Source organism: Dermacentor silvarum, chromosome 6 (assembly GCF_013339745.2).
Source record: "Dermacentor silvarum isolate Dsil-2018 chromosome 6, BIME_Dsil_1.4, whole genome shotgun sequence".
Lineage (NCBI taxonomy): Eukaryota > Metazoa > Arthropoda > Arachnida > Ixodida > Ixodidae > Dermacentor > Dermacentor silvarum.
In genome coordinates, this window is record NC_051159.1 from 147,406,974 (window position 1) to 147,416,927 (window position 9,954).

General features: G+C 46.6%; 1 protein-coding gene across 1 annotated transcript in view; it reads left to right on the forward strand.

The window, feature by feature from the left end:
* The window catches only part of LOC119456949 (neurogenic locus notch homolog protein 1-like), a 218,918-nt gene extending 209,578 nt beyond the window's left edge, over positions 1-9,340 (forward strand). The window contains exons 38-42 of the mRNA XM_049669151.1: positions 46-98; positions 3,309-3,451; positions 5,157-5,327; positions 6,847-6,982; positions 8,328-9,340. Of these exons, the coding sequence (XP_049525108.1) occupies positions 46-98; positions 3,309-3,451; positions 5,157-5,327; positions 6,847-6,982; positions 8,328-8,409 (585 nt within the window). The 3' untranslated portion in view covers positions 8,410-9,340. The remainder of the gene's footprint in view (positions 1-45; positions 99-3,308; positions 3,452-5,156; positions 5,328-6,846; positions 6,983-8,327) is intronic.
* Positions 9,341-9,954: the final 614 nt, after the last annotated feature.

The following is a 9,954-nucleotide window of genomic DNA, read 5'->3' on the forward strand; positions in this document are numbered from 1 at the left end:
GGCGGCCCTGCATAATCACATGAACATTTTTTTTCCTTTGGGCAGATGAAAACCTTGTACGGAAATTCGCTAACGAAAACTGCAGTGCTGAAATGCGGGTAAGTTAACAAGCATTTCTTCATTCATATAAAATAGCAGATAGGGTCCGTCCAAAAGTTTCACGCTATGGTTGTTGTGGATTCAGCGGACATCCTTATAGAGGAAAATGAAGGTGCTTCCCTTTATTGAGAAATTTTATGCGAATCACAGGGCTGTGCACAGTAGCCTAGAAAAAAGAAGGTTCAGCAGGTGCCATGAACCTTATTTTCTAGATATTTGCGATGTTAACAATCGATCGATGACAATCGATTGCAATAGCAAATTCGTAGAGAGCTATACGAAGCAAGGATAGTAGTTTAATTGGCCGTGCAAAGTTGTAAACATTCTCTTACTAACTAAATAGACAAGCATGGCGTCACGCGCGCACAGGTAAGCATGAACACATCTCGGTCGATGACCGCGGAAACTCGCTGCGAAAACGCCGGAGTGAGAAAGAGCGCCAGCAGCCGCGAGCAAATTAACCTTCGCCCTGTCTCTCGTCTGAACGCGAACTAAACGGCGACAGCACAGCACATACGAAGCTACCGGCACTCGGCGCATGCACTTTGTCCCCATCGGAGATCGCTTTGAAGATGTGGCGCGCGCGGGCACGCACTTAGCCCACATCGCAGATCACTTTCAAGGTACGGTGAGCAGCAGCCGACGGAGCAGAACGCAGCCCCCACCCCCTCCCTCTCTCCTCTCTCTCTCCGTCACCTCGCCCCCTTGCCTCGCGCGCGAGCGAAGACCTGCGCGCTTCCGGCCTGCCTTCCTCCCTCGCGTGCGCTACACTGAGCCGCGATTGCCGGCTCACCCTCGTACGCTTTCACTCGCCCACACAGCGTACGGCGCGCGGCGACGATTTTATCGCCGTTGGACTTTATGCGGAACCTCACGGTGACGGCGACGGCAGAAATGCGCTTGGAGCGTCCATATAATTGCTGTCTCAATAAAAAGTCGCAATTTCGCCCGAAAGGCGAAGCATCGATAGCGATATCAAAAACGTTAGACAGCTATACGAAGTAAAGATAATAGTTCTATCGGTCGTGGTAAACATTCACTTACTAATTAACAAGCATAGTGCCACGCGCGCACAGGCAAATAAGAGCACATTTCACTCCATGACCGCGGACACTCGCTGTCAAAACGCTGGAGACAGGAAGAGCGGTAGTACCAGCAAGCGAATTGTCTTTCTTGCTGTCTCTCGCTTCAACGTGAACTAAGCTGCGAGAACACAGCGCCCACGCAGAGCTATCAGGTCCGTGGCGCCTCTAGACTCTATACCCACCGCAGATCGCTTTCAAGATAAGGCCCGAGCGGCCGCCTCCAGCTGTGCCATACGCAGCCGCCGCAAGAGTAACCCCCCCCCCCCCCCCCCCGGTGCCTTGCCGGCGATGGAAGACGGCGTGCTTCCTCCTCGCCTTCCTTCCTTGCGCACACGAGATTGAGCCACCACCCTCCGCTCACCCTCTCATGCTTTCACTCGTAACACAGCATACGGCGTGTGGCCATGATATTGATGTCATCGCACTTAGACTGCATACGGAACATCACGGCGACGGCGGAGGAAATGCGCCTGAATTGTTCATGTAATTGCTATCGCAATAACGTATAACCTGGTTCGTGATTGCTTGTTTCATGTCTTTTTCTTTAAACTGCTTTCTAAACTTTGCCATATTACCCTTTTTGATACCTTGGCGGCACTGCACCAGCTATCTTACAGAGCTAGCTGAAACTAGTGGCGTAGAATTCAATAATTACCATTTCGGTTTCGTATATAAAAAATATGCGTGCAATGCTGCGTTTCATTGTTGTAGCTGAAATATGGCACCTGAGCATGTGAGAGATCGCGAGACACACTGAGCAGCCCACTCACATATACAAAATAATGTGATTATGACAGAGCCAATACATCAATGTAAACGTGACAGCTAGTATTGCAGCAGTTGTGATAGTCCTCAAGAACAGAATGAAGAAGCGTGTTGTAAACAAGTATTTCTCTGGCTCATGAACCTAGGTGCTAGCGTTGCAGGTGAAAAAAGATTGCACTGCTGTTCCGTTTCCACTGATTGCTTTATTAGTTCATCTGAATCAAGTTGCCTTTCTGTCTCCATAATCAGAAAAGTTAAATCATTTAGAGTGGCAGGTATGGAAGAAAAGTTAACCCAGGTCAAGGGCGTATAAACTTTGCAGCAACGCGTCAGCAAAATTTTAAGAAAGATTACGAGTGCTTGCGTGGGAAACCACTTCACCGTCTACTAAAATGGTTTGAGTCAGCCGATCAGTCAGGGGCCTGACAAAATTATGGATGACGAGCGTTCCACTGAATGCATCACAATGTGCTACTCCACTGAGGTGCACCTTTTACTCGAATTACTGACGGAGCCCCATAGAGCCCCATGTTCATTACATATGTTTACAAAGAGAGCGAGAAAGCAAGAAGAAGAAAGGCATGAAGTATGCTTAACAAACGTTGCATAAACGTATGTGTGCCCTAGGAGTTTCCTCGGCTTTCTTTTGCGTTGAAATTTCAGCACTACAGGTGCTGTGCCATATTCATTAACAGAATGTGTTGCTGGGCGAGTTGGTTCATTCTTGCTTGAATAATAAGCACAATCTTTAGACAGGGCAGTGACTTGTCGGTCTGACTCTCTCTTCTGAAGCATACCTACCAAACTGCGATTTCCAAATTTCATAAAAATCCCGCAGACACGATACCGGGTTGGAGGAGGCGGTAGGTTATTACGAATTTACTTTTTTTTTTGCCCGGAGCATGCTCTCTTTGCGGCATACACAAGTAATTTATCAACAGTGACTTTCGTAGCGACTTTTATGTTGTCGATTTTCCTGCAATGGGAACCTTTCTGAATAAACCTGCTCAAAATAAGTATCCCTCTGGTGTTCTTTCACCATCAGATTTCTGAGAATATTTTCGGAGACGGACGGGCGAAACATGATCGCGAACATAATTTTTTTAATGTTTGATGCAAAATTCGTGAAATCGTTCAACGCGCCCAAATTCGTAAAGTTAACGAAAAATTCGGGAGTTCGCAGGTGTGGTCTTAAGTTCGCGCTCATTATTGTACGCATGTCCCGTTGAGGCCTGTACGAAAGGCAGGATGGCAATATCCAAAACCTTCAAGCTTGCCCTTTGACGAAACACCAAAATACTTTTCAATAATACCCACGTGGATTTATTTTCTGTTTTTCTTTTCATGTTTGCTACCAAGGACCACGGTGACCATGGAGCTCACGTTCCTGGAAAAGCCGCATCCAGCAGTGCTTCGAAGGATTCACCTTTGCCAAATAAGAGATGGAAACACCGGATGTATTTTCCCGCCTACATTACGTATCGTAAAAGGGAGCGTTTCAGGTAACAGATTGTTCGTGTAACATTCTTGAATGCTCAAATTTTAACAGCATCTTATTCAGCTCATAATGACATCACTATCTCGTTGAACTGAAGAGCTGGCAAGGCAGCGACCAATAATTACGAAAGAGCATGAGAAACGGCAAAAAAGTGAAGCCGAATTAAAATCCACAAAATCGTATATCTTCACATTTCTTTTTCGGATAACTGCGTTGCCAGGAAGCACCATGAGGTTTGAACACACAGACCAGGGCTTTGTGTATGTGACTTCGAAAGCAAGGGGTTGTGTAGCAGTCGACGATACACCGGGACTATTAACACTCCCACTTACACACTCAGCATGCACAACAACAGGTTTGACAATGATGTTACTTCTAATGACTAAAAAATGCTTTACGTCTCATAATAAAGTTATGACATGCCTGTTTTCAACTATTTGTAAAGATTGCAAAGAAACAATCTCTGCGCCCTTCTTAACATCGGTAATCGAACGCAGCCTTCTTCGCTTTGTCACGAATTTGCACATAGAACAAAAAGCGAGCTCATCCGGTTTCTGTAAGCGAACGGAATCAGCAACAAAGACTTCCGAAATTATCAAAATATTTAGCGTGACAATACACTATGCTACGGCCGTGTGCTAGAATGGTACATTCCATTTCCAAGTGGATGTGGAGATACTTAATTGGTGATGGCAAAACAGTAAGCGTCCGTCAACCGGTCATTCAGAGAATGCCAGGGTACGTGTTCGTGACTATGTTTGACCCACAAGGCAAAATAAATATGGAATCGGCTGCTGAGGTCGTAACAATCAGTGGTCCCTTCTATCGCAACGCTCTGGTTTGACGTGTGAGATCATACCTGTGATTGCACGGCAACTGGTTCTTCGCTTGTCCTCATTTGTGACGGCCCAACTAAATCTTTAAAACCAATTTTGAAAACCTCATGAAGCTGGCGAAGCTGTGCAACTAATTTAACACAGACCAATTGAATAACTCCCCACAGTTTACTACAGTGAGTTCAACAGTGTATGTACCACTATCAAGCCTGTAAAATTATTCGCAGGCATTATACTTGTCGCGCTAAAAAGCTCAAAAGATGGCGCTTCACTTTCCGGGGCATTGAACTTCGGAAAATTTTGAAAGGAAATTCGTATAACGGTTATAACACATCATATGTCGTCATCGGCAAAATCGCGAGAGTTTTGCGGCTTATTTTTCTGGAAATGCTGTGCCTCGTGTGTGTGATGCCCTGAAAACATTTAATTAGAAGCAATTACACACGCCACTTTCATTATGGCAGAACATACGGCTTCAGCAGTTTTATATTCTGCGTTTGCCGCTATTCTCAATGTGTCTTAAGAACGTTTCACTTTCGAGAAGAGAACGTGACATGGCGAGATGTTTACAAATATTGTTCACAAGATAATTACAAATGCTGAGATCTGAATGTATGTATTATCTTTATTATGATAAGCACAGAAACAAGATTACCATTGCAATCAAAGCGTGAACTTTCTAGCACTCTTTAGCTATGTTAATGATCTTCAAAGGCGGAATTTGTATTCATGGCTCACCTCGTACAAATAAACCGACTTACTTATTTTACGCGCTTTTTTTTTTTTTGATGCGCACATTTTCATTGACTTAATCAAAGTAAGCGCGTACATTTAAGCTCATGTTCTTTAGTGTTTTACGCTGGAAATCCGCAGGTCCAGTTCCTGTTGACCTATGTGCCCGATATTTCCGAGACATCCACAACCTCACGGAGTATTCCTTTTACTGCACTGACGAAGGAAACGGACGCTATACGCTTCGCTGTGCCGGTGGTAACGTCACAAACAGAACAGTCCAGGGCGAACTCGAGGTTCAACAGTGCCAAGGCAAGCATACTGATCCCAACTTCCTGTCTTCAAAGAGTTATGCTGTTTTCATAACAGTCAACAGTTCAACTTAACAGTCGACGGAGCTACGCACTTCGTGACTTCATGGCTCTCAAACAGCGGGTAATGTAAATATTTTAGGACCGCCTGTCAGATTTCAAACCTCAATAATTAGCTTCTAAAATTCAGTATATTTTATTTCTGTACACTGATTTTCATTACCCTTAGTCTTATTATTACCCTTAGTCTTAGCGTTTCTCAATCGTTTTCCTGATTTGCTGAATTGTGCGGGATCGTGAATTGGGGGAGCGGACCGTACCTCAACCCTGCAATTGTCAGTTCTGCCGTGGCTGCGTCGGTCGCCGAGTGACGTCCGCATGGCTGCGCAGGTTGTAGCCCATCTGAGGTGGTGCTGGAGGGGTGGTGGGTTTCTGGGCCTGGGGTGGTGGCGTGCGCGACGAGTTGGCATTCGAGGCACGCTGTGGAGTGCCGGAACCAGCGGTGGTCGCCATGCCGGCTGGCGGTGGAGTCTGCTGGCGTGGATGCCAGCGGCTTGTCCTGGTGTTCAGCAGACATCTGTAGTGAAGCACCAGCATCGTCACGCCTTCAAAGCTAGGATGAATACCATCGGCGGCCAGGACCCTCCAAGGCGGCATCTCTTGGAAGACGGTGGTCTAGATAGAATACCCCACGGCCCAGCTCTCTGGTGGCAGAAATGGCGCACCTGGCTCACGAATCCGGACGCTTCTCTGTTGAACCAGTGGACGAACCGTTTGTTCACTCCTTGGCGGCGGCGGTTTAGAGCTCGAGGCAGTGGCAGGCTTAGGCAGATCTCTGCTTGTTGTCGTTGTTGGCGAATATTCTTGATTAGTTGTTTTAACTCTTCCAAGGGCTTGCGTCGCTCCATTATCCGCAATGTCCATGGTTCCCACATGGAGCACCAGTTTCGGCAATGTCGGTGCCACGTGCTGAAGGAGAACTGGAACATCGCGCAACCTTGCGCCGCTGTAGCACACGAAACCTGGAGTTCCGGGTTCAACGGGATTGACGTTCTCTTGGACTTCTTGATGGTGTAGTCTCCGATTATAGCACAACTTATCGGAATGCGAGGAAAGCGCAGAGACAACCGCTTGGAAGTGGAGTAGTTGGCAGCCATTGCTGTAGAGAAGGAGGAGGAGAGAAAGAGAAGGCAGGGATGTTACCAGAAATGCGTCTGGTTGTCTACCCTACTCTGGGGGACGGGAAAGAGGGAATAGAAAGATGAGATGTGTGACTGGATTTTTCGATGGGCGAAGCGTATTTAGTAAAATGAGAAGCACAAGTTCGCGGTTATCTTAGGTATACTTACCCAACAGCTTCGGTTGGTGGACCGACCTTTTTCAAGGGATAGAGGAAATTCTCGCAATAGTGTCTTTATATCTTCAGGTAGAGAAACAACACGCAAGAAAAAAATAGGCAATGCAGGTAACTAGAGCACTGGGGCTTGAACGGGTGTCCACATTTTCTTTCTTTTTTTCAGGCACGCAATTTGTTCGTGAAGGTGGAACTGCAGCATCGAATTACAGAGCCGCCATTGTTTGGACTTTGGCATCCATTGCTGTCTTCACAATATTGTTCATGGTGCTCTTCTTTAAGAAGCGTATTTATTACTACAGGTGAGCAAAATCACCTGGCAGATTAGTTAGCTAAACTCTATATATTTAGTTCAGCACTTTTTGTAGGCCAACTACATTGCCGTGTGCGTGCATGTATGTGCACGGTCGTTTCGATTCGATGTGCAGCCGTATTTATACTCAGGGAGCTTCTTCTGCAACGTCCTTCTGCCAATGCAGTCGTTGCTTGCACTGCAACATTCACTGTGCATTAAGAAATACCAACAAATTATAAATCAAGTTACAAATATCGGCGCATCAAGTCTCAAAATTTGGCGCATTTTCTGGCTTCACAGTTGCCCCCTTAAGGATACCTATTACGTAATGAAGCAAAAATACAGGGCACGAGATATTCGCTTCAACGTTAGAAAGTCTACGAAACCTACAAACGTCTCTGATGCATCTCACGTACCGGCTTCTCTTTACTGTAAAGCTGCGGCGAATTTATGCGATTGGAGGCAATTTACTAAGTATGCATTCATAGCTTGTTCATGGTTTTCCACGTATTACGCTATACGGTGCCTTGTGTATAGATATGCTCTTACCTATGCGTTATGGGACCTTGATTTCAGAGTTCTCCCGGAAAATATGGAATGTAGCACTGTGAAGCTTCAAGGCAAGTGGCCTACATGATTTGACGAGCTCTAAAGAGCCCCAACTACCGGAAATCTCTGCTGTCGCTAGTATTCTATGTAGTTTCTCCCTCTTTAAAAAACTACTATATTTGCATATCTACTCTGTATACTTAGTTTACAGGACCTTTTATAAACAGAGGGGATGGTTTACATAGCAAGAAAAAAATAGAGAGTACTGTAGAACTGGTGGTGAAGTGAGTTTTCTGTTCAATGATTAACTTCTTTGAAGCTTATCTTCATTTCACCAACGTAACGCTACTACGCCTATCGAACTTTAGGAAGCGAAGTACAATATAGTCTTCTATCATTAGTTGTCCCACACGTTTTCCATGCTATCTATATCAGTGGAATCATTAAGTCGACGTCGTTCTGAGTTCATTATCACATCCTATATATATAGATTCGGTGGGACGTGCCCCTCGCGTACCGTTATTGCCGCGACAGAAACTAATCGTACGTGTTTCAAGAAAATCTATTTGTAAAAGGCGTGAGCGAAGTTAGTTGTAAGGACCAGTACCGGCAGACCTTTGCTACTGTGAGACGAACTGTCGCGCGGGGCTGTTTCATGTTCAAGAATTCCGACAAACTGGTGCTTTTGTCAGACATGATCTCAGGGCCCTGTAAACAACTTTTCTGAATTGCTCAATTGTGTATTAGAAGTATTTGTTTCGCGATGATATTGATGAACCGTAAATTTTTCTCCCATTTTACAGCAGCCCAGCGAGACCCGCAACAGACATCGGAGGACCAAGAGGCAACTGCAAATCTTGTAACGCCAAAGGGAAAGCCAAATAATGTGGCGAAGCAAGTGCCAGAGAATGAAGATGTCACAGTGACTGCGTGACGCCAGTCCAGCATAGCACTACACTCTGTTCACTGTCAGGGTTAGAACGTTTGGTTGTGATCTTTAAAGCTGTGGCTGCCATTGTTGTGAATTTACCATCGTTGTCTGTAATTTGCGCTGCTCTAGTGCATTGCTCAGTGGTGAATTTAAGCTGCCGGATGAAAATGATAATGATGGCCTGAATGCGTGAAAAAAAATTATCTACACTATCATGAAATCCTACATCGATATGCACTAGAGCAAACCCAAACCGAATAGAATTCTGTCTTTAGATCCTTAAATATGTGTACCAACACCACGTAAAATTTGTGATATTGTGCTCCTCTTATTCCTCCCCCTCCTCTGCTCCACCGGCGGTTTACGGGTGAGTGAAGGGCCTATTTATGGCTCTTCGAGTGTACAGGAACCTTTCTAACAGCGCAGCGTTCCAACTAGAGCTGGGTGAGATTTAGCGACCTCGCTTTCCGAACAATCCAGAGCGCTAGATTTCGTCTTCTCGAAGGCGCCATTAGACGCCCTTCATGCACAATCCCGGCTCAATGTTTCTCTCTCGGACGTCCTTTCATTCGATGCAAGCCTGCTGTATCACAGTCGGAAAGACATCTCTCTACGCGTTCCTGCGCGACAGAGGAGGGGGGAGGGGCACCGAGATTGCCACACTTGAAAGTAAGTGCGCCAGTATTCAACCAACCATGCGTACTCACTTCCGCAGTCAACCTTGTTGTCTCATTATGGCGTCTTGTGCCCTCCCGGGAAAGTCACCGGCTCCATCTGCACCAGACAACCCACGCAATGTCACCAGCGGCAGCTCTGCCTTTTGTCAGCCATCACCTTGTGCCACACGTGCTGCGTCTACACAGTAGAGCTCGCACAGCATGAACGTTTATTATTGCGATAGCAATTATATGGACACTCAAAAGCAGATTTCTGCCGTCGGCGTCGCCGTCGCCGTCGCCGTCGCCGTCGCCGTCGCCGTGAGGTTCCGTATGACGTCAATGGAGATGAAATCGTGACCGCGCGCTGCCGAACGCTGTATGTGCGAGTGAAAGGGCGCGAAGGACGCGCTCTTTCACGGGGAGTGAACGCACGGCGGAGAACAAACGCGCGTTCTGCGCCGTGCTTCCTTAAGGGCTGCAGAAGTAGGCGTCTCTTTCCTCCTTTACAATCACCATATATGTAGAGCAAACGCGCCTTCTTCCGATGCGCGAGACGCCGTGGGGGAGGGGCGGAAGGGGGAGGGAAGGGAGGCGACGTTTAGCTGCGGCACCAAGTGCCTATTTATATCACAGGCTCCGGCAACAGTCACCAACGCCGCACGCATTTTGAGCGAACGCGGGCAAAACGCCGACGGCGTCGACAACAGTTCTGCGCGTTGCCGGTGCTGCTGCATGCTTCCATATCATTGCCTCAGTGAGTCACGTCATCTTACAACTGTTGCTTTCTTGCGAGTGTTTTCGTTTTTTTTTTTTTCTGTGTCTGTAGACCGATGCGTGAAC